Here is a 27,379-nt window from a genome sequence, read left to right on the forward strand (position 1 = left end):
CAGCTTTACACCAGCGCCCTTACTGCAGCACGACAACACGGCGAGGAGGCTACCGAAGCAGGCGGCAGCCAGGCTACGAACCCAGCGGCCCGGCCAGCACCGCTTCGGCCCGCTTCCCGCCTCCCTTTCTGAGGCGGCGGCAGGGACCCCAGAGCAGAGGCGAGGCCCAGGGAGGCGGCCAGCAGCGCTGCCGGCCCTGCTTGTGCGGCGGAGCGAGGGACCGACGCCTCGGCTCGGCCCCCCCGCCAGCGCCAAGCCGAACGCGACCGCTGAGAGAAACGATCGTGAGGAGACCGGCGGCCGTTTAACGGTCACTCGGCGCACGCGCCTCGCCCCCTCCTCTCCCCCCGCGCCTGCGCACTGGGCGCCTCCGCGCCGCTGCCCTCGCGGCTCCCCTCCGGCCGCGGGCGCATGCGCAGCGCGGGGCCAGCGCCCGGCGGAAGCTGGGGGGGGAGAGGGGAAGAAGGTGGGGGGGGCGGGGAATGCTTGGCAGGAAGCCCCGCCCGCTTCTGGGAAACCCGATCCGCCCCCGGCCGCTCGCCGCCCGCCCCCGGCCTTCCCCGGCCCGCCGGGACCGCGCCGCCGCCCGTAGAGCCGGCGGGGCGGGGCCGGGCGGTGGTTGGGCGCGCGCGGGCGGCGGGGCGGGGCGCGCGCGGCGGGCGGGGGCGGGAGCGGGGCGCCGTCAGGCGGGGCGATTGGCCGCGCGGCGGCGGGGGGGCGGGGCCGGCGCTGGCCACCGCCTGTCAGTGAGCGGGGCGCCGCTCAGGAGGCCTGAGGGGCCGCGCCGGGCCGGAGCGGTAGGTGCGGCCGCTCGGGGCGGCGGGGGGGTGGGGTGGTGCGGAGCGGGGCTGCGCCCCGGCACCGCCGCGGGGGCGGGATCCGGGGGGCGGCGTTCGGTCCGGGAACCGCGGAGCGCCTCTCACCCGAAGCGGCCCGGCGGAGCCCGCTGCCGGCCGGCGCCGCCGCTTCCGCGGCCGCCTCCGGGAGGAGGGTGTGAGGGAGCCCCCCCCCTGCTCGCTGGCCCGGTCCCGGCGGGAGAGGAGCCCGCTCCCCCCTCCCCCCCCCAGCCGCGGGAAGGGTCCTGCCCGCCCGGGAGTACCGGGGAGCTTTGAGCGGTACCTACCGCCTAACGGGCTCCTGCCGGCAGCCGCGCTCCTCGTCCGCCCGCCGGTGGCCGCACCGCCGCGGAGCGCCGAGCCGCCCCCCGGTAAAGCCTGGCCGTCCTGCCGCTGCCGGGAAGCCGCCCGCCTCGGCTTCACAGCTCCCCGGTTCCCGGGCGGCCGCGCCTGTCCCGGAGCACCCGCCGGCGAGAAGAGGTGAAGCCGCAGAGCCTGCCGCGTTCATTGGGTGTTGCTAGGTGCTGCTCTCCACAGCCACCCCCGGCCCGGGAGCGGGGAGGAGGAGGCAGGCCGGAGACCGGCTAATCAAAATACGCGACTGAATAAGATCTGAAGTTCGGTTAAACTGCCTGTCTGCTCGCACCTCGCACCTAGCCGTAGCGCTTCGCTTTGACGTGACTTTTTTTTTTTTTTTTCTGGCAAAAGGTTAAAATGCTTCTTTGCTGATTAATAAGTTGCTGCCTGTGGTTGATCTCAGATGCTTCCTGTCTACTTTAATTGGTTACATTAGAAACATGTGTTCGGCGCTCTGCACATGTAAGAAGCAGCAATCTGAAACTAGCATCCATAAACAACGTCTAAATTTCTTTTTCAGCCGGCTTTCTGAAGTCTTTTATGAGTAATAACTTGCACCTTCTTCGCCGTGACATTAGTGATAAGAACAATCGAATCGGGCTTTGAAATAAGTGTCTGTAGTGTGCTGCTTTATTGCATTTCAACTAAGTTAAAATCTGTTATTGGCACAGCCACTAGATTCCTGTGGAATGAGTCATTTGCTATTAACTATTAAATTTTAACTGCTATAAGAGAGTGAATCTTTGTATAGCATGCTGTGAAGCAGGAGTGTAACAAACAAGCATATAACAACCAAAAAACCTAAAGGATATGTGGGACCTGATCCAACATCGCTGGAGTTAATGAACTTGGCCACTGTCTGTCCTGAATCTTATTTCGGTGTTAAATGTGAGAAGGTAGAGCTGAGCTTTTGTTGTAACAGTGATCAGGTGCCTAATTATTACTCTGCCTGCTAAGAGGATAGAGGCAAACCTGACCGTTCCATCTCTTTAACTTTTCTTCTGCGACTTTCGAAGTTTGCTGGCAAGTGTCAGTCAAATCTGTTGGTGGAGACAGAGGGGTAGAGGTCTGGAAGACAGAAAGATTTCCAAGTTCCAGGAAGAGCAGCTGGCCCAGAGTAAAAGAGACCTGAGTTAGGAAAGGGTCTGGAGATGCTGGGGAAGGGAGATCATGAGGATACAGGGGGGGGGACCAGAAGGAGGCCTATCAGTGCTAGGTGTGGGGGACTTCAGTCTGCAGGAAACTGGGCTTCGCTGATCACAGTTTAGTGACATCTGGGCCCTGAAGAATATGGACTTTGTCTTGTCTAAAAGGCAGTTCTCTTCTGCAGTTAATATGGGAGTTTGTCTCATGGGAGTTTGCTCAGTCTGGACAGTTAGAAACTACTCCGGTCAGTTCATATTTCTACTTTATAGTATAAAATCATCATAATTGAATTCACAGGACCAATCATAAATTAAGATTACATGGGAATGTTTCTATCTGTACTGAATTTAACTAAACTTTTGGTTTTGCATAGCATTTCAGCCTTACTGCTTACTTGTAGAATTACATGGCATTTTATAAATGCAATTGAAAATTTAAAGCTGCAAAGCAATGTATAGTAATAACTGGTGAAAACTCCATCCTGGCTGCTTGGGCAGAATTGATTTTAATGTGTGTTTGTGGTTATTGTCGGAAGTTGTCCATTTAGGTGCTTTACTGTATCATCTTGTTATAATTTAGGAAATGGCTTCATTTCACAAGTGGGTCTTAAAAACCAGGATGTCATTAAGCAGTGTGAGAACAGCCCCCCAAAGCCAGTGTGAGAACAGCTAAGCCAGGCTGGAAGGCAAAACCTTGTCAGGTTGAAGTTTGTTCTGATGCTTTCTGTTATACTTGTTTGCAAAGCACTTTGGAAACATTAGCCACTTTGAATGAATGGGGTTGCAGTGATGTTTATAAACTCTGGGCAAATGGTGTTATTCATATCTTTGTTCAACAACATGAAAAGAATTGTTAAGGAGTGAGTTGTACTCAAGCTTGTACTTGGGGAAATGAAGATAGGTGTGTTTAGATACTTTTAGAAATTCTACTGATGGTTAAACCCAGGCAAATATTTTCCTACAGACTTTGTAACCAAACTATTGCAATATACTACTGTCTGGCAACTAAGAAGCCAGTTGAAGCTCATTATCCTGATGTTTACAGTAAGCAATACAAATGACTGAAACAGGATTTTAAAGTATTTACTATCAAACCACTTTAAAGAATATGTTTACGTACTTACTATCATTTGTAACATAACTTACTCATGAACATAAGGCTGATAGTGAAATCCTTCGAACAGGCAGTTCCGTGGTGGTTTAGGTAGAAGGTTTAGCTTTACCTGGAGATCTTCAGGTAAATCTGTGTGCAGCAGTACTTGACAATACGTGAGGGATGGAGAGGAACCAGACAAGATTGTACAGGAGCCCCTTGTACAGACGAATGGATAACACTGGTTAAAGAAGAGGAGGTGAAGGCTGTGAGCATCCTGGAATAGCAACTGGTGATCTGACTCACCAGTATTTTAATCAGTCAGGCATTCTATTTATTTTTACTTTGGAACTCTTAGACACACAAGGGAAGTCTGTTTTTTCCTCTTAAACATGTTAACTTAAAATGGCATTAAGTGTGTTTTAAGGTAAGGGTGTGTGTTGAGTGCTACAGCTTTTTTTTTTTTTTTTTTTTAAGTCCCTTCTGACACAAATTGAAACTTCTTGCTGACAGCACTGAGCTTGTTTAAATAACCACCCCAGGCCCATGCTACAATAATATGCCTTAAACTGACACAGCCGAAAACGGAACCGTCTGAATTTCAGTTCCATCTGAAACGTGGGCAGGCAAGGAAGCTCATCGATAGCATCCAAGCAGAGAAAGACAACGGTGAGGAGGCAGGGACAAAGGGAAGTGGTGACTGGGGTTTGAAGGGATTGTACATATATATCTACTCCTTGGGCCCCAAACCAGATCTTTAGTGTGATTCATTTTTTTGACAAGTGTCATCTTTTTTTTTTTTTTTCTTTGGCAAAACATGTGGGTTTTGACATCTTTGTATGACGATTTTGTAGCTAATACTCTGGATAGGTTCTTTTGACTGCAGACTTGGCACTTTCTCGAATACCTACTGACAGTTGTTAGGACTGGAAGGTCCCCAAAAGGTGTATGTTCTTCTTCTCAGTTGACATTCCCTGCTCTAGTGATGCATAAATTCCTGGCTCTTCCCAGCTGTTGCTTTGTTGTAGTGGTCAGCAAAGCAACATTGCTAAAATGCTAGTTGTGTTGTTTTAATAAACCAGTAGCAGCTGCAAAAGAGAAGGATAACCTAAGTTAATGCATTGTTCATAAAACTCTTCTCAATAAGGAAGTGGGAAACCTCACTGAGACAACATGATTTTTTTTTCTTTTTTTTTTTTCTTCAAACTAAATGTCAATGTGAAACTGCTGCTCAACATTCGCACTCAGACTAGGAAAAGAAATCTGCATACTTTGAAGCGGACTTATGAAGTCTTATGTATATCTTAAAGCTCTTTCCCGAGTCTTTTTTAACCAAATCTATGGGCTACTGCACCAAACGTTAACTGAAATTCTCCAAAAAGCCATTGGCAAGGGAGATTTCACCCAGGCAGACCAAGCAGGATCCCATGTTATGGTGTGCTCTAGTGCTGGAGAGGTGTTTGCATTACTTTTTTCCAGTTATGAGTCTTTTCCTTCTATATACATAGTAACTTCTTGAAACACAGAAGTGTTCTTTTAAGGTCCCTGCTACAAATAGCTTAGAGTTGAGGTGGAAGAGCTGAAGAGGGTAAAGAGGGACTTGTTTAGAGAGGGGTGGTAGGAGGAAGTTTTAAAGGAGAAGAAAGCACATGATTATCTCTTATATTAATAATGTTTGAGTATCTCCTCAATTCTGACTCCCTGTAAGTCTCAGATGACCTTACCCAATATATTAGTTTCTCACAGGAGCACAGACATTATTTGAGGGAGGAGTTGCCACTGCCATCAGACCGGTGCCTCCACAGCACAACTGATACTGTGTTTGGCTTTCATTCTGTAAAAACGCACTTTCTTTTTTACAGCAGTGAGAACTAACATTAGTTAACCAAAGGTGAGTGTAAAACCTTAGTGAAGATAAGGAACAAGTAGTCTTTAACGCTGCCAGCAAAAGGCCAATGTGGGTTAGGAGTGTAGTATTCACTTTTATCTACTGCATCATTACCCGACTTCCCCTTTCTTCCTTGAAAATAATGAGCCCATACGCACGTCTACAGAAGGAAGAAAGTCAGGGATATTGAAAGCAAGAATTACAGTTGAATCTAAGTGACCTGTATGAGGGAGAGGAGGTTTTGAAAACCAGAGAAGCAGTTTAGGGTATGAAACAACCACCCTCCAGCTCGATAACTTGAAGCTCCTCATGTTGCACGCACGTAACTTATGTCTGTACAGGAAGCCGTGCGCATCCTGGAGCGGTGGCAAGTAAATAGGCAGCCGAAACTGCAGCTCCAGCGTGTCTCATGTGGGTAAATCCTGTTCTTAGTGGTCTTGCTGCGGAACCTCAGGTACCCATTTACTGCTCCCAAGGCTCCCTTTTATCTAGAGCTTTCCCGAGAAGGGCTGTGCGCGGGGCCTGGGCCTGACACACTGAGTGCATACGTCCAAATTGACGGGGCTTACGAATGCTTTGTGCTTCTCTGGATTGCCGCCCCCTCCAAGTGCATGGAGATGAGTCTAGCCTGTTCAGTTCTGAATATGTAGCTTCAAGAGAAGTCATGCTTCAAAAATTACTTAAAAGTTCTGATTAATTTTTTTTCAGCACAACTTCTGCCAGCTGCACTTTGTTGTACATACCATAAAAATAGTTGGGTTTTTGATTCTTATAAGGACTGAAAATTGTGCAGCAACAGTTAAACTGGGCTGGGCTCGCAGCTTCTGTGCCTACACAGCCTTGTAGACCTGAGTCACACATTAAACTGTCTGAACGCTGGCGGCTGCTGTGTTAGAGGACGTTGCTTACAATAGCTACCTCTTATTTATTTTTTTTTTTAGTCGGCAAGTGAGGTATGTGCTTTGTTGACTTTAATCTCAGTAATGTTTCCTTGTTATTCTTTTCCATTTAGAGGGCAACGAGGACTTGCAATTTCATTTCTCCCCTCCCTCTGTTGTCTTTTAACTAAGCTGAGGAGTGACTTGTAGAATTACATATTTTTTTGGCGATGGGGATGGGTTTGTGCTGCAGACCTTGAAGATCCTTGAAGGTGAGGGGAGGGCAAGGAGGGACAGAGTTAATGCAAATCAGGAGAGAGTGAGTATAAAAATAGCTCTGAACTTGTCAGTTTGGTCACTGGTGGCTTGGGTTAGTCATCTGGCAGGCTCTCTTTCTGCTGCTCCAAGGGATTATTTTACAGCACTGAGATTTGACATAATTTCTGTAGAGGAGAGGGAGCGGGACGGGCGTAATGAGTGGGATACTGTCATCAGCACTTCTTTTGCACAGCAGCTGTTCTCTGTTTAGCCGCTGAATGTGGTCATTGTTGACTTTCCTTGTATACCTGCCAGGTTGTTAGGTGACTCATTTATACATCACACCAAGGTTCATGCACTTGGCTCCCAAATGACTCCCTTCCCCTTTCCTTGGTGGTCCTTCAGGCACAGAGCACCCACTAGTTTTGTCATTTTCCCGATTGATCTCTGTGTTGCCAGAAGCCTGTTAGAGTAAATGTCCTGTTGCTCTAGGCAGCTCTTCAAGGCAGGGGAAAAAAGGAAAGAAAAAAGGAAAAGAAAAACTCTGGTGCACATTTAAACTGATGAGTCTCAAAGATGTGCTCCTGTAATAGTTCTGAGATCTTGTTTTTGCTGGCTTCTGTTCAGATGTCCCTCCTCCTCGTCTTATACTGGGTACGTGGTACTTAACACCTGTATGTGTTTGTTAAGGTTTCTGAGTTTTCATGGGTTGTTTAATGATGGAAATTTTAAGATTTTGCACTTGAGCTGTGAGAGGACTGGCAGGAGGAAGTGACCTCTACGGTTAAGGGGCAATAGAGCGTATTCTGGTTTGAAGGAACACAACTGTTTTAACTTTTCTGGAATCCAAGGTGAGGGGATCAGGGGCTAAACCAAAGCTGTATTTCCTGTGGGCTTGTGTTCATTGTGGTTGTAGGAAACTCTTAACTCTCCACGTTCCTGATTTGCACCCCGCAATATACCCCTGTCCTGTCCCACAGTGCCTTGCTTGCCTGCTTCCTTATACTTCTCCCTTTCCGCCCCTGGCTCCTTTCCACCTTACTCTATGCTGCCAATTGGCCAAGATTTGGCATGTGCTGGGACTTGTTTGGAGCTACCTTTACGCTAACTGGTCAGCTAGCAGCCCGTGCTGATTGACTCGCCAGCTGCTGCCAAGCGGAGGGGATCGTCTTTTCCAGCACCGTCGCTGTCCTCTATCCAACACCAACTTGCATCAATCCAATACACCTTAGGAGCTCTACTTTTGTCGGGCTTGACCAAGGATTTCAAAAGTTATTGACGATTAAGGGGAAGGAAGGCGAGCGAGGGAGGAGTTGTGGATGGGCAGGCTGATTGCCTAGCCTTATTTCATTGGAAGGAAAACTGAGAAATGGATTTGAGGGTGACCGAGTACAAGGAAGAAAGCAATTAGCAGGATTTTATGGCCGGTTTATGCGGTGTGAGAGCACAATGTAATTTCTCCTAGGTGTACTCTAGGAGAAAATATTTTGTGTCTTCTCTTTTTTTCTTTTTTTTGGGGTGAATATTTTTCCTGTTTAGAGATAGAAGGCTTCCCTCTTCTATATGGTTTCACTGTTTGTATTTAAGCTGATGGAAATAGCTTAAATATACCAAGAAATAAATTTCCCTTTGAAACCTGTGTGGGCTCTTATTTTTAGTGCTGAGAATAACATTGATTATTCAGATCTTCAGTGGTACAAGTCAGGGATGGAGAGCTGGCAGTCTTGGGTTCTTTTTCAGCTCCATGCTCAGAGGTTGGGTAGGACCTTTATTTGGTTTAAATTATTTAGTAATCTGATGCCTTCAGCAGCGTCCTGTTTCTCATGAACTTAAAGCCACTTCTGCCTGCAAAGTATTTTGACAAGTGTTTTGCTTTGGTTTTTTGTTCTTACTCAGTGACTCTCTGAACCTGTGAAATGGCAGTAATGGGAATTACGTGCCAAGGAGCTCCTGATCCAGCCATCAAGCACAAGAAGGAGCTCACAGCTACCAAGGGGCTGAATGAGACAGTGAGTGAAAAGCAGAGCAGTGTTTGCAAAGTAGAAGATTCAAAGAAGGTCATCTTTCACAGTCAGTGGAAAATCCTGAATGATGTAATCACCAAAGGAACAGCAAAAGAAGAAACAGAAGGAGGCTGTGCATCAATTTCTATTATTGCCCAAGCAGAATGTAAGTAGCAGGGTAGTCTGCTCTTCATTGAGAAAAAGGAATGTGTAATGCAGTATGAGATTTCACTCGCTTTGCACTCCTGGAGAGCTGAGACGAAATCTATTTGTAATCCCAAGTGGGGTGGAGTTGGTGACACATCCCAGTCTCTATTTAGGAAGCTCGTGAAATCTCCTAACAATGTGGCAGCATCCAATGAATAAAGCATAAATAACAGAACAGCATAAGGCCATTGCACCTAGCTGCTTCGACTATAAATCTGTGTCCTGCTGGGTCATCTGTTCTTGGCTGACTTCTGAAAGATGTTTTAAAAGAGGGGAGAAAAAGAGAAGAAAAACAAAATAAAGCTGTCAGGTGGGAAAGAGCTGGGGGATCAGGAGATCACAGTGCTGGGAAGCTATCTAATGCTAGGGGAGGAATTACGTATTGTGGGTGATGTGGCACAACTGTGTGGTGGTTTGTCTGGATCACTGTTTGATTTAGCAAGTTGGTAGAGTTGTTTTTTAGTCCAGTTGTTACCAGAAGAGACTTTGCCTGATATTGAAGACATGTGATGATCCTGTTTTCTTTCACACAGGTGAAAACAGTCAGGAGTTCAGCCCCACTTTATCAGAGAGATCCTTTATTGCTCATAGTAAGCGTTACAGGTGAGAGACCTCTTAACACGAATACCCGCCTTCACCGTTGTGCGTGCTGACTTGCTCCAAATCACCCTGGCTCTGTGTGCTTACAATATTTTTTCCAAAAGCACTCCTCTTTGAATTAGCTTTTCTGTCTGAGGCTTGAGAAGAGTGCGTCTTCCCCCAGACATCTTCCTCAAAACTTTTCTGTATTAGGAGAAAATATAAGTTTAAGCAGAAACCACTTGAAACACCTTGCATTGTCATATTGTCAATGCCTGCTGATTTACAGGCCCTCGTAGTCTTCTGCTTCTATTTCTGGGTTGTCAAACTTATTTTTAAATGACTGAGTGATTTTTTGAGGTTCATGGGCTTGAAGTAGAAGGATCCAAGGGAAAATTTTCAGTCTTTTTTTTAACTGAACTGTCCTGATGCTTTTGAAACCTTGTTACACCATCCTCTTTGAAAAGTTGTGGGAAACTTAGGCTGCTGCTAGAAGTAGTCCTGAGAAAAAGGAACTGCTTTGTTTCTGGGGAGGATAAACAGAAGGGGAGGAGAGAAGAACCTTTGCTTAACAACAGTATCAGCAACAGAAATAGAGTTGTGAAGAGAAGCTGAAAGCGGTAAAGGGAGAGTAACATTTGTGATAGAAAAATGGAAACCTAGGACTTGCTTTTCTGAAGTCATCTGGGAGCAAGCCGCTTTTTCTTCATGAAGAATATATGCCCTTTTGGGGCACATACTGGAGCTTTATTAAGTGCTGGAGCTTTATCAAGCAGATCCAGCACTCTGCAGTGGGTGACTAGAATATAGAATTAGGTGCTGCCTGTTTTCTGGCAGCTTTCAGACACTGAATCTGGCCTTGTGAGGTATATGGTTTGACATTGCCCACTGACTTTATGACGTTTTCCCATGAACCAACTCAAGAAATGCAGAGTGAACCATTTCTTAGGGGGTTTATGTGAAATGCATGCCAGCTATGTGTTCAGATTCAAGGCAATGTGGTAATGCCATCACCTAGAACTCTGCTTATTGGATTTTTTAGCACTCAGTGGTGCGCTGAAACAGGAAAAGATGGGAGAGAGCAATGCTGGCTGTGATCTGCATCACTGTTCAGTAAAGACAGATGGTATACTGCATGGATCAACAGAACAATTATGATTTCTTCATTTGAAGATGAAATATCCTGTTTTCTCTTACAACTTGATTTTTAAAAAATCTAACTTCTATGATTGGTACTGAGTAAATGCAGGCAAATGTTCCTCTTGAGAGTTGTATCTATTTGTACAGACCCCCAGTTGGTGTGCTGGCCGGTGCTGTTTTGTATATGTATGCATTCCGAGAAATCATACTGTAGTATTGAGCTTTAAATGCCAGAACATTTTGGCTTTTTGAAGCTGTTTTATTTAAGTGCACTTAGTCATCCCTTTTCATCGGTGCAAAGCCTATTTTTCTTTCAAATAGAGCAGACGTTTATATTATGAGCACTTTTATTAATTTAAAAAAATTTTTAAATAGATTGCATTTATACATAATCTCTGTGTTCACTATAAATCATAGACCCAAACTGTCTGAAAGCAACCTGGAGACATTCAGTGCTTTTCCCTCTACTTTGACGTCTAGTCTTGCTGTTTCTTGCAGAATTTGCAAATACTGGGAGACTTAATGCTTTGCTTCCCCCCCACACCCTCTGTATTTCTTTCTTACAATGCCAGATATACTACCATGCCTTGATATTGAAGTTACAAATGCTACGTATTAGAAGGCAAGAAGTTATGTTACCGTTCTCTATTCTTTAAATCCCAGGAGGCAGAATTGCTAGTTCTCATTCTTGTTCTGTGGGTCATAGTTGTTAACTGGAGGTGTGCTTTCACTGTCAGATCTAAGAGACTTCATGCATTTTGGTTTCTAATAGCCGGTCAGACAGTCTCGATCAAATCCCTAACAATGTGGCCCATGCAACGGAGGGGAAGATGGCACCTACCTGTTGGAGAGGGAGGCATCGTGGTAAGACGAAAAAGAAACGTCACAAGAAAAGATCCAAGCTGAAAATACAAACAGTGCCTGCTCACAGACGAGGTCCCAGAACTCCAGAACAAGAGAGCTGCACCCCAATTCCCGTCCAGGTGAGAATCCTTAAACCTTCCTTTTGTACTGGTGGGACCCCTGCAAACTCCTAACAATTCTTGGTTGAATTTTGGGTGGCTATATTGAGGTTCCTGCTCAGCTGTTTTGTTTTGTTTTATTTTCTAGGAGGATGAATCACACCAAAATATTCTTTACAGAAATAATTTTTGGGTTTCAGAATTTAACAAAGACTTGGTCTATGATCCGCTGCCGTTTGAGAAACCTGAGAAAGTTCTGTCCATGGGCAAACTCCATTCACCAAGGAGCCAATACAAAACAGAACTGCACAAGTTGATAAGCCCTATTCAGTGCCTTAATCATGTTTGGAAACGGCACTATCAGAGGGACAGTGTTCCACAGCCTGAAACTCTCCATCCTTTTCCCTACAACATAATACCCCCTCATTTCCCACATCTGGACAGTCCTCTCCATGCCATGAAACGTAATGCTCTGGAGACGTACTTCCACGCTGATCTCAACTATCAAGACAGTGAGCATCGCTTATCTGGCCTAAACTTAGAATATAGTTTCCCCAAATGTGTCAACCAGTCCATGAAGACCAGTTCGGACAAGATTTCTGTGGAAGAATACTTGGTAGATGCTTTGAAGGGGAGTGTGAGTCTTGGGGAACCACAAAATTTAGCCAGCCTAGCCAAGACATGGAGAGGAGGTGGTCTGGACCCAAAGGAACAATTTCATGAAGCAGATGAAAATGAAGGCGTGCTACTTAATGAGGTGATCTTCTGACGCTACGCACTAGTGTCATGGAGGGCAGAGTTTCTCCTGGGCATCAGAAGAGAGATAATCTGCATCCATGTGCTAGCTTCTGTAACAAGACTGCATTTTTTGAATGGTTCTTCATACAGTTGAAGACTGCCAGTTAAAGATGTGGTTCTGTTTTTTGAAGGATATAAAGCACTGTCTTAGATTAGTGGCTCTAATTTGTTCACCCATTCACAAAATGTGCATGCTTGTCTATGAGAAACATTTCTGTGCTTAGTCAGTTCTTCAAACATGTCTTCTCCGTTTGTCTGTGAAAGAACCCTGTCCATTCAGGTGAACAGGCTGCAATATTTTATTGGCTATAAATGACCTGGACTGTGACACAGACAGAAACCAGGGACATGTGGATCGTGAAGGTGCAAAAAGCACATCTGCTGCCTCTGGTAGGAAGCCAGCAACTCGCACATTGTCCCTTGCCAAATGCAGGGCTTGGGCATAGCAAATGCATGTAAATCTTAGAGGCATGATTCATTTCTTCTGAATTCAGTTCTCTCTTGCCGCCTTAAACTCCTCTTCGAGGACTCTTCCCTGGAATCATTGTCACCCTGTCAGTATTGTTGGTGGAGTTCAGGGTGTCACTTACCTGCCTGAATGTGTTCTCACTGAGACCTAAGGCACAGTCTCAGTCTACTTACTATAAAAAAGGTTTAGCTCACACATAGATGTCTACATTTAGTCATGTGAATCTTGTTTTGTTGGTAGAATTTAGCTTCGTAGGGAGCTAATTCCTGCATGTGTAGGGAATAGTTTAGAGCTCCAAAGCTATCCAAATACTGGTGGCTTTTCTTTACAATGGGGTGCACTCATTTAGATCAAACAGAGCCCACAGAAATCAAGTAGGTCCTCCTGTATGGTTTCATCTCAAGCTTGTGACAGAAGTAATTTTGTACAGGGATTTTTAGAGAGGTGCAGTGATATCTATTATTGTGCTTTTTCTGAAAATGTTGGTCTCTGTGGAACTCAACAGTTAAGTGTTTCTTTCCTTGCTTCATCTTGTTTTCTGATTTTAACTTCCAGAAACTAAAGCCAGTGGATTATGAGTACCGAGAAGAGGTTCATTGGACCAAGTGTCACGGTTCTTTGGGCATTGGCTCTTTTGGAGAAGTATACAAAATAGAGGATAAACAGACAGGATTTCAGTGTGCTGCCAAAAAGGTAATTATGTGTGAGAAAAGCGGGGGGTTCCTGACACAAGAAGGCATAAGGAGAAAAAGTCTTCTCTTTCCAGCTACCATGGACTGTAGGTACCTTATTGTACAGTCACAGTGAAACGCTGCTGTGGTTATGTCCAAGGAAAAACTTCAAGGTGATGGCATGAAGAGAAGAAGCAGACAGAGAACCTGTATGTGCACAGGGGGTCAAGCTTAGCAGCCAGAAATAGTTTAATTTGGCCTTCAAAGCATGCTACAAGGGATCTTGGGGTTTGTGCTGAGACAAGCCAAGAGAGTAGAGATTTCAGAAAGACTGTAAGAGTGTTCCTAGTGACTGCAGGGGGGAAATGGCTGTGTGGGTTGTCTGCTTATCTAACTATTCTCATCTTAAAACACGTCTAATGTAAATGGTGATATGGCAGGTGTTTCTCTGTTGAAAAAGGAATAAAGAAAGAAAAAAATAAGGCAGTTGGTAGGCACTTAAAACAGAGAGAGCTTTCATCTCTTCAGGAGTGTCATATGCAATAGTGGCACATTGCAATGAAGTGATTCTGTTACAGATGCAGCAAAGGATGTGTATTTTTCCAGAAATTGGTGTAATAATCTATTGTACACCAAGATATGCCATGGTCATACGATGTATGAAGCATGTGGAACATAACTTGAATCAGGGTATTGATTTGATAGGCAGCCGTGGAGGGGGTCTCGGGGGTGAAGGCAGAGTGATAATGCAAGTAGATTATGAGAATGTAAACTATTTTGTTTGAACTTAACACTTGAATGGTTTCATCACCTCTGTGAACTGATGTTTCTCACATTACTCCAATAGAAAACTTCAACAAGTGTGTGGGAAGCGTTTGTCTTGAGTACAAAAATATTATATGCAAAAAGAATTGGAACTTGCATTTTTCAATCTAAAATGTTTGCTTTTTCATGTTTACATTGGTCTCAACTTGATGTATTGCCTGTGGAAGGATGTAAGTGGCAAGACTAAGCCAGCTTGTCCAGTTTTTTAGCCATTTCATTTGCCAGCTGTATAGAACCAAACATATTTAAGCATGTAAGAAAATTATTTCCTATTCTGCACGCTCACATTTTAGATGTGGAATTTTGTGGCAACATGACCAGCTTGTTTTCTGATATGATGTAACTACTTAAATTTATTATCCATTTTGCAAATACACAGTCTTAGGAGAAATAGCTGTTACTCGTGGGGTGTATTTTCAGGAAGGAGGAGTGCTACTGCTGAAAAGAAAGACATGAGAGCAGGAGAAGATGAATTCTTTCAAAATGTCAACTTTTTTTTTTTCCTAATTACTGGAGGATTTCAAAGGATACTTCTGTAGATCAGAAATACATCTTCTCAGACCAAACTCTTAAACCAGTGAGTTCTAATGTGCAAGTTGAACACTTCACTATGATGTATTTCATTTTACATCAGTAACTGTCTAGAATTACTGTCTGTCTGGGTTAGAAGGGGACTACCTGACCTTCTTTCACCATACTTGGTGTTGTAAGCACCTGCTCTCCAAATTCTTGAGATTAAAGAAAACTAGCTATAGCTGGATTGCTGACAGTGAAGAAACGTGATACATGCTTTTCCCACCAGAATCTTAATGACTCATGTTTTCCTTCTGGTCTTTAGCAAGTTCTTGTTTTATTTTGTTTGGCTGAACTTGGTGAATAGAGTTTTTCTTTAAGCAGTTTTCCGTGCAGGCTGAGTACCACCTAAAAAGGTGGTGTTGTTGATCACTTCTTGTGGCCATATTTCATATTCCCTCTTGTTTTGGGGGAGTTTTATTTTTGTCAAGTACTGTGCCATCCTTAGATGTTTTTTTTTTTCTTCTTTCATGAAAGCAGAATGCTTAAGTTGTCAGTATTATCTTTTTAACTGAGACAGAAATTACCTTTCTCCTGAAGGTTACCAGTAGTCAGCCATACACCAGAGGTATTGCAACCAGGCATCTTTTTTGACAAATCTTAACTTTACTCAGACACTGAGGATTTAAGGATTCTCATCGTCCTTGTTCAGAACCATTCTGAGTGTTCCCACTTATCTCTGTACCCATTGATTTCTGTTAATGAAGGTTATCCTTGTGCCTCTGCTGCTAAACAGTGCAGGATACTCTGACTCAAGCATTAGGGAGGGATGATTCTGTTGGGATTCATCACAAAATTTGTTCACTGCTTCTTCTTTGTTTCTCTAGGTACAAGTTGAACACTTCCGTGCAGAGGAGTTAACGACATGTGCTGCAATAACAAGTCCTAAAGTTGTCCCCTTGTATGGAGCTGTGAAGGAAGGACCTTGGGTGACCATCTTCATGAAGCTGATGGAGGGTGAGAAAGGGACAACCACAATGGAAGCAGCATTGTAACTGTTGAATGGAGTGGACATTGATCTCCAGTTCCTCCTGCCCCAATTTTAAATCTGTTAATTCTTTGGTGTATCCAGAGTGTTCCTAGCGTTTAATTCCTGAGTGGGTTGGGATAGGTATTGTAAACCCTGCTGGTGTGTAGCAATGGTGTTTCTTGGGGGGAATTGTTTCCAGTCCTGCCTTATTCCAGTTCAAGATGTGTATCTCTTGAAGAGCAGCTGCAAATTCTCACTAAAACACACAGCTGCTGCTGGTTTTTACTTTCATGTTTATTTGCATGGCATCATGTAGGGCACATTGTACTGGAACAGGGGATACTGTATCAGCAAACCTAGATGCTTCCATTGCCTGATGCTCCTTTTTCCAGCCAGGACCATGGAAAACACAGCCTGTGAGGAATCAAGCTGGTGATCAGTAGCACCTAGAAGTGTCTGATATGATCACAGAGTGGTTGCTTTTGATACAAAGCAACACCATTAAACGGACACTAAGCAAAAGCTTCATGAAAGAGGCCAGTTTCTGTGGGCAGTAAGAACTCTGGGAATAAACAAAAGGAACAGACCCATGTGTGGAAGATAAGGGCTGTCAGACCTGGCAGTTCTCATTTCTTCATCAGAAACAGCGAGGAAGGCTCATGATGCTGGGAAGAATTTAAAGATAAGCTAACATGAACTCTCTGGATTCCTTTCTAGGTGGCTCACTAGGTCAGCTAATTAAACAGAGTGGATGCCTGCCAGAGGACAGAGCCCTCAGTTATTTGGGCCAGGCACTAGAGGGCTTAGAGTATCTTCACGCTCAAAACATTCTCCATGGAGATGTAAAAGGTAGGGTGGTACTTAAGGTACCTTGTTCTTCCCTTTTTCTTAAAAGAGGCAGGCAGCTTGGAGATTAAGTTACTGAGTGGTAAAAGGTTATTTACTAGATTTTCAGCTCTACATTTGAGATTAGAACTTAACTTGGTTCTAAACGGCTGGGCATATCATATTTGTCACCTCTTTTGTTCTGTCATCCGGTGGGTCTGATGGACTGTTTGCCCAGGCTGCCCGCCCACGCTGCCCAACCACTGGGGTAGAGGAATCTCCGGGCAGATAACTGGTAGCTTATAAGTAGAGATAATTCTAGTTGTGTACTTGCTTAAGCCAGTGACACTCCGTAGGAGTAATAGACCTTGGCTGGGGCTCCAAAAGCTGTAGTTCTGTGGGCTTTTGACTTTCATCTCAGTAACCATAATACAAAGGAGACTGACTAATTAAAAACTTCTCATTGCCAGCGGAAAATGTGCTCTTGTCTGATGATGGAAGCAGGGCTCTTCTGTGTGACTTTGGTCACTCTGCTCACCTTCATCCAGACGGCCTGGGAAAGTGCTTGGTCACAGGTAAGGATTTTCTGCTGCGATTCTAAAGAATTGCCCTACTGACTCATTCTTCCTTTTGAGCATTTACATATGGCTAATTTGCAAGCAACTGTATTTTCCAGACTTAACATTGCTCATAGTGTCACGTTTATTGATATTACTGTGATGTATCCCACTGACAGCTAAAATGAACTTAAGTTTGGAAGGTGGTCCTTATCTCCCAGTCTAGAAGGCTGTTGTATTTTTTGTAAGATTATGTCAGCATACTACATTCAGTGTTTTATCCCTGCAAGAAACCACATCAAAACTTAAAAATGTAACTCTGACTTGCCATGTAACCTCACTAAACAGCTTGGGAAGAATCCTGACCTCCACAGAAGCAAAATTGCTCACTGTCTATTGGGCAGTTAAACTTTACAGTGCTTTTTAGTGCAGCTGTTGAAAGAGAAGGATATGTTTTATACTGCCGAGCTCACCAATGGAGGGTCATGTTTTACCTCCCACATTTGCTGGAAAGGGGAGCTTAATACCTATTCTGTGTATAAGGGATGAGAGTGATAAGGAGATGTAGCCTTTGAACAGCTTATAAGAGCACGTGATGCTGATTTTTGGGTTAAGGTGACTTGTTTCTCACTTTAACTGAAAAGACAAGGAGGCTGCCTTACACTTCCCAGCAGTTGCATTGGAGCAATTCTCTAGTTTATGTGCAGTGAGTTTTCATTTGAATGGTTTTAGGGAACTATGTGCCTGGCACGGAGACTCATATGGCTCCAGAGGTGGTCATGGGAAAGCGTTGTGACTCCAAAGTGGATGTCTGGAGCAGTTGCTGTATGATGCTACATATGCTTAATGGGTGCCACCCTTGGACACAGTATTATAATCACCCGCTCTGTCTAAAGGTAAGTGACCCAACACATCTCTAGTAAAAGGTATGTAAGCCTGCAAAATCTCATTATACCTAGCTAGAGAGCAGTCATTTCAGGAAGGCTGGCTGAGAGCCGGCTGGTCATCTAAGATGACGCCAACCTTGCTTTGGAAGCTGATCATTTCTTATGCCTCTTAGACTGCTGTGTATTACACATGCTGGGGCTGTTTCTTTCGTATCCTGCTCATGACTTGGGTGTGACTTTTTAGCCATTCAGCTGTAATAAAATTACTGCTCAGGTCTCTCATTTAATGCTGTAATTTCAGTTGGAAACGCTCTCAGGGTGGGAAGAACCTTTCTGAAATCAAATGGAGCCTCTCTGGTCTAACCTCTTTCACTTCCTGTTTGTTACACAGATAGCTAAAGAGCCACCTCCTCTGAGGGAAATTCCACCTTCCTGCAACCCTCTCACTGCTGAGATTATTAAAATGGGTCTGGAGAAAGAGCCTCTTCACAGAGCATCTGCGTCTGAACTGAAAACTAAGACCAGTGTCGCACTTGAAGAAGGTAGAAATGTCCTGTATCTAAAGCTTGTTATCTGTACTGGTAAAGTGGCCACTTGCTAGTTATGTCAGAGTGGTCCCATGGGAAATATCAGTATGTTTTACTGTTCAATATATCATTTGCACAGGCTTCAGCATTGATGTATATTTTTGGGTTGATAGCTTTTGCCCGCAGCCAGGTGTTTCTCACCCAAATAAATTAAAATTTCCTGTGTGCTGTCATATGCTCTTTCTTCCTTCTCTGCTTGAAGTAGACGATGTTGTGCTTTTTGTGGGTTTATTAAAGTGTGTGCTGTGGCTGGGCTTATACTCAGCTGAAGTATCACCTGCATCTAGTGAGCTGGAGCCTCGTATGCAGCAGAACTGAATGCAGAGGTTTACTGCATCCTGAACTGTAACTCATACTTGCAGTCCAGTCTTGCCTTTAAGACTATCCATAATTTATTTCAACTTAATCCTGCTGAAACGTTCTGTAATACAGCAAGAATTTGTAGAGGTGATCTGGTTTTGTCTTTTGAAGAAGCTGGGCCTTTTACAGCAAGATACAGTTCGGAAACTCTTTATTGTGAAGGAAAACTTTTACCGCTTTTTTTTTTTTTTTTTTGATAATGTTTGTATGCTTTTTGGTTTTGTAGTGGGAGGTGTGACAAGCCCCTGGAAAGGTGAATACAGAGAGCCTAGACATTTATCTTTGAACAAAGAAAACAATCCACAGACGTCCCTGTCCCCCACAGTAAGCCCAGTTTCTGAGACTGGTTCTGACTCAAAATTGGCAGTCAAAGTTTCTTGTGTGAGCCCAGTCCTACCACCACCATCTCTGGAGCAAACAGAGGAGGTCGAGGGAGCCCCTTGGAACGTGTGCAAGGAGTTATCTGAGACGTGGGATCCTCCACCTCTCTCCTCAACTCCTCTCCCCCTGAAGAGCTGCAGCCACGTGGAGAGAGCAACAACCATTTCAGAACAAGAGCTTCAGCAGCTGGAAATAGGTAAGCAATGGGCTATGTAGGGAATTCAGCTTTTTGCTTGAGAGCGTGATAAAAATACAGCTGCTTTCTTTTGGCCTCTTGACAGTTATTTCTGTTTTTTGAGCTTGGATGTTATTTTGTTCATAGTTCCTCTCTCGTTACATTAGTTGCTCAGCCTTCCTTTAAATTACCAATTAACCAATTAAATATGCCACAATGGTAGTGATCAGGATTTCCTTCCACTCTCTGAACAACGGAGGGAACTTCTGTGAGAGGTGCAGAAACCTCTCAGAAAACAGCCAGTTTCAGACTTGTGCTTATACGCACTGTATAAACAATGTCTGCAATTCCAACTTCATCTGAAATCTTAGGTTTTCAGACATAATTCTTCTAATGAAGGGATAAGCCTATTGGATGAGAGATATCAAAACACTATAGTTAAAATCAGTCTGCAGCTGTTTTGTTCTGGGCATTGGAAAACCAATAGCCACCAGCCAACAAATTTGATTACCAGCAGCAATCCAGAATTTGAAAACCAGCAGTAAATTTAGCGTGAAAATCAGTAAAGTAATAGTCCAGTTCCATTGCCCCAGTATAACTCAACCTTTCACTTTTTTTATCCCATATTTTCTAGTCTTGGTAAATGAATTGAAAACTTAAGGCTAGGAAAAAAAGTGTCTTGAAATGTAACTGTTGTCACAGAACTGAAGAATGGCATTTGAGGGGTTGCTGAGGGCCAGCTTTCTTCTCAAATGGCTTTGGATCTTCAGCAGCCTTGTAAGATCTGGATATTATCGGTGCAAGTTGCTGCAAGAGTCAAGTACATGAATTTGACCTTTCCCTGGGTATAATGTGGATGGATCTAGAGTGAAGACTGATAGGTGACATAATAGGCAAGAACTGGGAAATTCTGGCTGCTAGTCCTGTCCCTGGCAGTTTGCATGTCATTGCACAATTCATCTGTCCTTTCTGGCTCAGTTTCCCTATTTTCACAGTGGTGGCCATAGCCTCTACATAGCAGAGAAATTGTGTGTCATGTGTTTTGCAGACACTAACATCAGTGTTCATTAGATAATGCTGAAGAAGCTTTCTGTATTAATTGCAGTAACTGTGATTAGTGCAGGGAGGCATGAAAGGAATCACTGGAAATGTCTTCCTTCTCTTTCCTTTTGCTTGCAGAACTGTTTTTGAACAGCCTTTCACAGCCTTACTCTCTGGAAGAGCAAGAACAAATGCTTTCATGTCTCAGCATCGACAGCCCGTTTGTGTCAGATGCCAGTGAGAAGGTGAGTATAAATGGATGCTAGCCCTGTTATTGTGGGTGGGTGGGGGTGGCAGGGTAACCACCTCTGGGAAACTGGAAGCTGTGACCAATGGACATTTGGAGTTTCTCACGTTTGTTGCTGCTTTTTGACACCCAGTTTGCTGGAGAGTACCTTGGGAAGAAATCTTTGTTCTTGGACAGTGGGGTATTTAGGATTGTAGTTGTTCTTTAGTTTACTATCCAGCATGGATCCCTTTCCTCCAGTTGCTCTCCTGTGCTGTATACTCACAGTAAGCATCAAGTGTGTGGATATGGAAAATCTCAGTGGCCTTGACCCTCTCTATGTCAAGAAGAAAGGAAGTGAAGAAGCAGTGATGACCATAGGAGCTGTACCAAGCTGGACCAAACAGCTGTGCAGGCTAGGGTCTTCTTACTGTACTAATGGGCACTAAAGGGATGTTTAGGGAAAGATCAGAAGAAAACGGCAGAAGGATAGAGACCCTAATCTTGGATATTCACTCCCAGCCTATGGATCTGTTCTCCATCAGCTTCTTTTAACCCATTCATACTAATGACTTACATAGTCTAAAGTACTGAAATACTAAGTTTAATTAATTTTGTTTGCTCTATCTCTGGTGTTCATAAAGCAGGGAATACCAGTGAGAAACACTGAATAAGCCTTGTTGAACCAGGGAAGAACGTAAGCCCTTCAGTCATTGTTATCAAAGACATGGAGTGCAAAGTTGTGTAGCCTGCCATCTACAGGAGTCATTTCTGACTGTGATCATCTTTGTTTCCTATTTCTGTTCCTCTTCTCAGCCTTCTAATGCTTTTCAAGGAGGATTGAGCAGAGTTCTGTAGAATAGTTCAGCTGTTGATAGAGCATGGTGTGCATTGTGGGATGTGACTTTGCTTTTTTTTTTTTTCCCCTGATACCTAAACCTAATGTTTAATGTGACTTTTGATTGGTACTTACCACTATGCTGATGTTGTCAGATTGACCTTCTATGACTCTAAGATAGGATAGACCTTTCCAAGCAATACAGCAATGTAGGGTCCATAGTTGTTTATGTATGGTTAACTGTTTTTCCTGTGTGTTTCTTGTCACTTACTGACATTAGAATTTTATCTGCTGCTTTATTCTCCTGACACTCAGTAGGACAAAACACTCTTTTCTCATCCAACTCTTCAGGTGATTATTGATTTGACTATTGAGAATATCTTATTATGTCTGCAAACTGTTGCATTGCTATTCATCCCCTTTTCTGGATGGCAGGTAAATGTTGAATAACTGGAGGCCCAGCCTTATATCCCTGTGGATTTCTACTTTTTTCTTCCTGAGGTTATTTTAATGTTTATCTCATGCAAGCTCATTTTCTTTAGGAGCCTTTGACAAACTTGTGCTTACTTCTGCAGAACTCCATGAAGGCTTCTCATAGCTTGAGGGACACTATGAGCTCTGGGATTCATTCCTGGAACAGCCAGGCAGATGGACAGAGCTTCAGTTGGAACAACCTGCTGAACCGCAGTCGGCACGCAGACACTCCCAGCTATTTCAACGGTGAGTCTGAATTTCTAAAGTTTGGATAAATGGTCAGGTGTAATTTTCTCAGTATCTAGAGGGTCTGGGATATGGAGCCTTTGAGCTCTTCTTATCCTTCAGTTGCTGTGTCAGCACAGACCCTCCTAAAAGCATATGGGTTTTCAAGAGGCCAAGTCTGCCCCAGTCGTAGATGGGTGGAAGGCACCTGAGTCTGTATAGTCTAGTAAAAGCCAGAGAAGTTCCTGGGTGCACAGAGTCTGGTTCAGCCTTGCCTTGTGCAACTGCCATGTGCAAGTATATATGCTTTATAACCATAAATGTCTACAAAATAATTTTGAGGGCATGTTGTGCAAATCAGTACATGTCTTCAGCTGCTTTCTTGCTAAATCCAGCTCTGCTCTGTGAGTCATTGTTGTCTTTCACTGAGCATGGAGGCTTGAAGACCTACATAAATTAAGTGCTTAATGTCAAAAATGAGTTCTTCTGATGTATGTGCCTTGCTAGTCAATTTTTCTGTGTTGGACTGCGAAGTCGTCATACCTACAGCAGAAGTTAATGACTTCTGTTGCACATTTCAGGAGTGAAAATCCAGATCCAATTGCTAAGTGGAGAAAATCTACACATCAGGGATTTCCATAGGACAAAGGTGGGAGACATTGCCACTGGGATAAGCAGCCAGGTGAGACACAAAGCTGGGAGTTAAGTACAGCATTTTGTCTGAGAAGCAATTTCTTCCATAATGCAGCCTCATAATGCCTTAAAACCAGTGACCCAGAAGGCCATTCAAGGATCTTAATAACACGTTTAGTAACATAACTTCAGTGCTACTGTTATGAGTGCGATACCAGAAGATATTTTCTGAATCATAAGCCATTGCTAATTGTCATAGGGACCTCCATCTTAGAAAGTACCTGTGTTGCAGCTTAAAAATCCTTCTCCTAGACGATAAAGATAAATTCTTTCCCCTCTCCCTAAAGAAGAACCACTATATGACTTTTTCATCAAGAACAGTAATATCAGCTAAGGGAAACGGGCTGTTTGGCTGTGATGCTTCTAACTTGTTTGGTTGGAGGACATATTGGCAGACTCCAGTGAACCTCACTGTGGGCCTCTTTGACAGTCCCTGAAAGAAACTCCTGATTGTTTGTGGGATTGTGACTCATCTGAGTATAAAAATGTGGTGATCGTCTCTAAACAAAGAGTTTGCGGAAGACCAGAAAATGTTTTAGTGGTGTTGGTTCTCTTTGGTGTACTATGTTCTCTTGGACATCACAAAGCAAAATATCACTAGCCTGCAGAGGAATTCACACTGCTCAAACATAGGCAGTTCAGGAACCACCATCAATGGTCAAAAACTTGGGTGAGGCAATTCGTCAGCAGGGTGAATGCTACCTAGTCCAGTTTCTGAGGTACTTTCTTATGAGAGAAGGTTAGGATGTTCCTGCCAAGCACAAGCCTCTCTCCAGGAGCTTTTCTTGGGTTGGGAAGCTATTTGCTGGGTTTGATAGAGTGATACTATGTTCTGAAAGAAACTTGAAGTGCCACTCAGATCTGTTTGTTCTGCTTCACAGATACCAGTCCCTGCTTTCAGTCTGGTTACTAAAGAAGGCCAGCCAGTTCACTACGACATGGAGGTCCCCGACTCTGGTATTGAGCTGCAGTGCACCCTTGCCCCTGACTGCAGCGTCAGCTGGACATGGCGAGTCAAACACGGTCAGCTGGAGAACAGGCCATGAAGCTGTTCCTGTTTTGGAGGTTTTTACCTTGTTGAAAGAAGGAATTGCAAAAGCTTCCAACCACCCCTGCCGTGGAGCACCAAGTGCAGTTGCTGGTGTTTTGTGCTGAAGTAGGATAGCAGTTCAGCAGCTCACTGCTCTCGGGCCTCACTTCTGTTGTCTGTTCTGATCCAGTTCCAAGACATGTCCTGAGCTTAGGTGTTCCCCAGAACAGTGGGAATTACTTGTTTTGGGTGTGAGTGTTAGGTTGAGCTTGAGAATGGTGGGTGGAAATTCCTGCTTTTCAGAGGAATGCGATTGTGCTTTTCAGGAGAATAGGGGATTGGATGAGAACTCCTGTTTCTCAGCCTCCGAGGTGAAGCCGGTAGTTGCTGGGCTTGCCCGAAGGAGGAGGTTGAGTATCTTCAGTGCAGCTGTGGTTGGTTGTGCCGAGGGGAGCTGGCTAACTTCCTTCTAGCTGGAGGAAAAACTTAACGTTTCTGTAGGCTTTGAGTAGCATCATCTCTACCTCAAGCCTTTTGCATGGGGAAAATCGACAGCAGTAACTAGCTGGGTTCTTGGTTTCACCTCCCACCCTTCCCCGCAGACACTTCCTTCTTGAATCAGAAAAGAACTTTGTTCCCAGAAAGAGCTTTGCTTGCAGCTCTCATCTTCAGGTCGTCTCCCCAACTTAGGAGCTGGTGCTCTCTCTCCCTGGTGTGGCTGCCAACACTGTCTGGCAGGTAGGGCAGGAGGAGGGTATGATATTCCTTGGTGGGCAGGGTGGAGGGGTTGTGTTCCTCCATCCTGTTTCCACCACTGACTTGGGACTTCATGTGAACTGTCCCATCCAGGCAGCTCCCCCTGGAGGGGGAAGGGACAGTGGCTCAATCAGCTCAGACAAGGTCTGAATTTTGCTGAAGCGTTTATAAAAAAAATCTCACTCCCAGCTATCAATCCGGCCAGCTGCTCAGCCCCTCCGTGGGAGGTCAGTGCCCCAGTTCTGTGTGGTGTGTTAGCTCAGCTTGTCTTTGCTAGCACTTAGGGACTGGCACGAGGCTTCGTACTGCTCCCCTTATGTCAAAATGTGTTAATGGAGTGGGATGGGCAGCTGGGCCCAGAATGCCTTAAGCTTTGAACTTTTTTTTACTGATTTGTGAATTGTTTGGAGTATACTGAAACTGCATGGATCAAATTCAGATGGGCAGATGCTGCTAGCCCGTCTGTAACCCAGAACAAAACCAGCGGGAGGTGTAAGCTATGAGTGTACTTGTTCAGGACTGCTCAAAGTCCTTGCACACCTGGAAATCACAGTCACTTGACGGTGTGCTGTGGCTCTTTCAGAGTGCTGTAACTGCAGTGGCCTCTGAGCAGGGGCTATCTACATCCAGGCTGAATGGAGAAATGGCTCCCAAGGTAGGCACTGCTGGATCCATGCTGGTTCTGGGGGACACAACGGGGCAGGAATGTTGGCAGTTTCCTCAGGTGAAGTTCACTTAGAAAATAGCTGGGAAAAGTTATAGTCTGGGCCTCCCTTTCTGAGGACCAATGCTTCTTAAGCAACTGATACTCTTTCCCTTTGGTCTCCCAGAACATCGGCTGGTTTTGATAGACTAGGCAGTGACATCCCTAATCAGAAGACAAAAGTTGTGATGTACTAAAAAAGTGGAACTCTTGAAGAAAAATTAAGCCTGTCACCACTATGGGTATAGTTTTTATAGCACTTTTTGTTCTAAAGCACTTAATACGTTGTCCAAAATAGGCACCTAATTATATCTGAAATGCCACATTAAGAGTCTTTTTAGTAAACAATTAACACATTACGCACATGTCTTCCAGGAAGGAGTGGGGGGAATGGGTAGGTTGGCTCGATTTCTTTTTTCAGGTGCTGTAAACTACTAAGAATTGTAAGCTCTAGAGCAGGAGGGATCAAAATGCCTCTCCAGGGTTCCTAGGAGCTCCCAAGCACATGTTCAGTGCACCAACCAAACTCCCCACACCTGGCACCCTTCCTAGGCTTCCTCTGAGGGGGGGAGGAGAAAAACAGAAAAACCTGTTGGTTGTTTCTAAGAAGAGTCTGTTGGTGATGTGTCAATATGACGCATCACTGTTGGTGATGTGTCAATACGAAAGCATGGTCTGTTCCCTTCCCAAAGGCTGCATCTCGTGGCTTTCGCTGTTGTCTGCAAAATGCTTCGATGTACAGGTGTACGGTTTTGTACATTGGTGTTAGACTCAAGTTCTGCCGAGCAGTAGGGCAGGATGCAGCAGCCCTCTGTTTACAGGACTTCAGAGCTTTACACTTCATCTATAGCATTAACGTTAATCTCAGGCCACCTACACAAATGGGTGAAAGGCAGTAAACCCTTGCGAACCCAGAATGTCTTTGTTGGGTAGATGGAGATGTCCATGTTCTCCTGTACTCTCACACCAGCATTAGCCAGTATCTCCATCCTGTTCGTTTCGTCCAAAACCTTCAGTCCTATTTTGCTGCCACCTCAAGTGAGAAAGTGAGGCTGCAGATTTCCACCTAACAAATCTTTTACGTGACAACCGGCCAGACAAGCAGGCTGTGGTGTCAGCAGTCCCTGCCGGATGGGAAAGACGCTTCAGCTAATACCACAAACCACTGGTGCTTTCTTACTGTCCTGAAATGTGGTTCTTCTCTCAAGAGTATCTCTAGGGTTTTCATGGTTTTGCTACTTACCAGCTTGGGATCTCCTTGGCTCTCTCCTGCTGCCAGGACAGTTTCCTCTTAATTTGGCTGGCCGTTTTTGCTGTGACAGGCATAAACAGTCCAGCTTCCAGATCAAGACTGGCTGTGCAATACTGACAGAAGAGAAAGTCAGGAAAGCTTTTTGTTATCCATGTTAAAATTTGGCTGAAACTGTGTATAATAACGTAATTAGTCTTTAGGACAGAACCCCAGTTCAGGGTAGGGAGGACAAATAGCAGTAGGAGTGATAAACACAGATGGCTCTTGTCTTGTAGGTCCTTCTGAAAGTCTGGCAAAATCACTGTTGGCAAAGCAATATGAAGCTAATAATCTCTTTGGGATGGGCAGTACTGGTGTCGGTGAAGGCAATGGAACGACTAGCTTGTATTGAACGAATGACACTTTATAAAACTGTGATTTCTTGAAATTAACATATTTGACCTGCATTTTCACAGGGAAAAAAATAAAGCTGGAAAAAAAGTTTCTTCATTCTCATTGCTAGTGGTTTGGTACGTTGTCCCAGAGAACAAGACAGTGGTGCTGAAAAAGACATATTCCAAGGAGGGAAGCCTGGTCTGATTAAACTCCGCTATATATTACCCTTGTTTGGGGGATGCACGGAGAAGTCGTTTCTGGGTATGATGAGGCAGCAATAACTTTCATGGATCTAAGCACAGGATTTGCTAAATATACTGGCATCTCTCTGTTTCCAAATAG

General features: G+C 44.5%; 1 protein-coding gene across 3 annotated transcripts; it reads left to right on the forward strand.

Moving 5' to 3' along the window:
• The first annotated feature begins 681 nt into the window (after positions 1-681).
• Positions 682-27,145, forward strand: MAP3K14 (mitogen-activated protein kinase kinase kinase 14). 3 transcript variants are annotated; one of them, XM_069786778.1, is made up of 16 exons: positions 682-797; positions 8,352-8,624; positions 9,199-9,268; positions 11,157-11,367; positions 11,495-12,103; positions 13,169-13,306; positions 15,510-15,639; positions 16,370-16,501; positions 16,948-17,052; positions 17,767-17,930; positions 18,313-18,463; positions 19,095-19,445; positions 20,604-20,710; positions 22,105-22,249; positions 22,810-22,910; positions 23,803-27,145. In XM_069786778.1, exons 2-16 carry the CDS (start codon positions 8,372-8,374, stop codon positions 23,965-23,967), a joined length of 2,832 nt encoding a protein of 943 aa, XP_069642879.1. In that variant the 5' UTR covers positions 682-797; positions 8,352-8,371; the 3' UTR covers positions 23,968-27,145. The 3 variants fall into 3 exon arrangements, with proteins under 3 accessions (XP_069642879.1, XP_069642881.1, XP_069642880.1); XM_069786780.1 differs by having other exon boundaries at positions 782-801; XM_069786779.1 differs by lacking the exon at positions 682-797 and adding an exon at positions 1,178-1,316.
• The last annotated feature ends 234 nt before the right edge of the window (positions 27,146-27,379 follow it).

Source organism: Haliaeetus albicilla, chromosome 7, assembly GCF_947461875.1.
Source record: "Haliaeetus albicilla chromosome 7, bHalAlb1.1, whole genome shotgun sequence".
Taxonomy (NCBI): Eukaryota; Metazoa; Chordata; class Aves; order Accipitriformes; family Accipitridae; genus Haliaeetus; species Haliaeetus albicilla.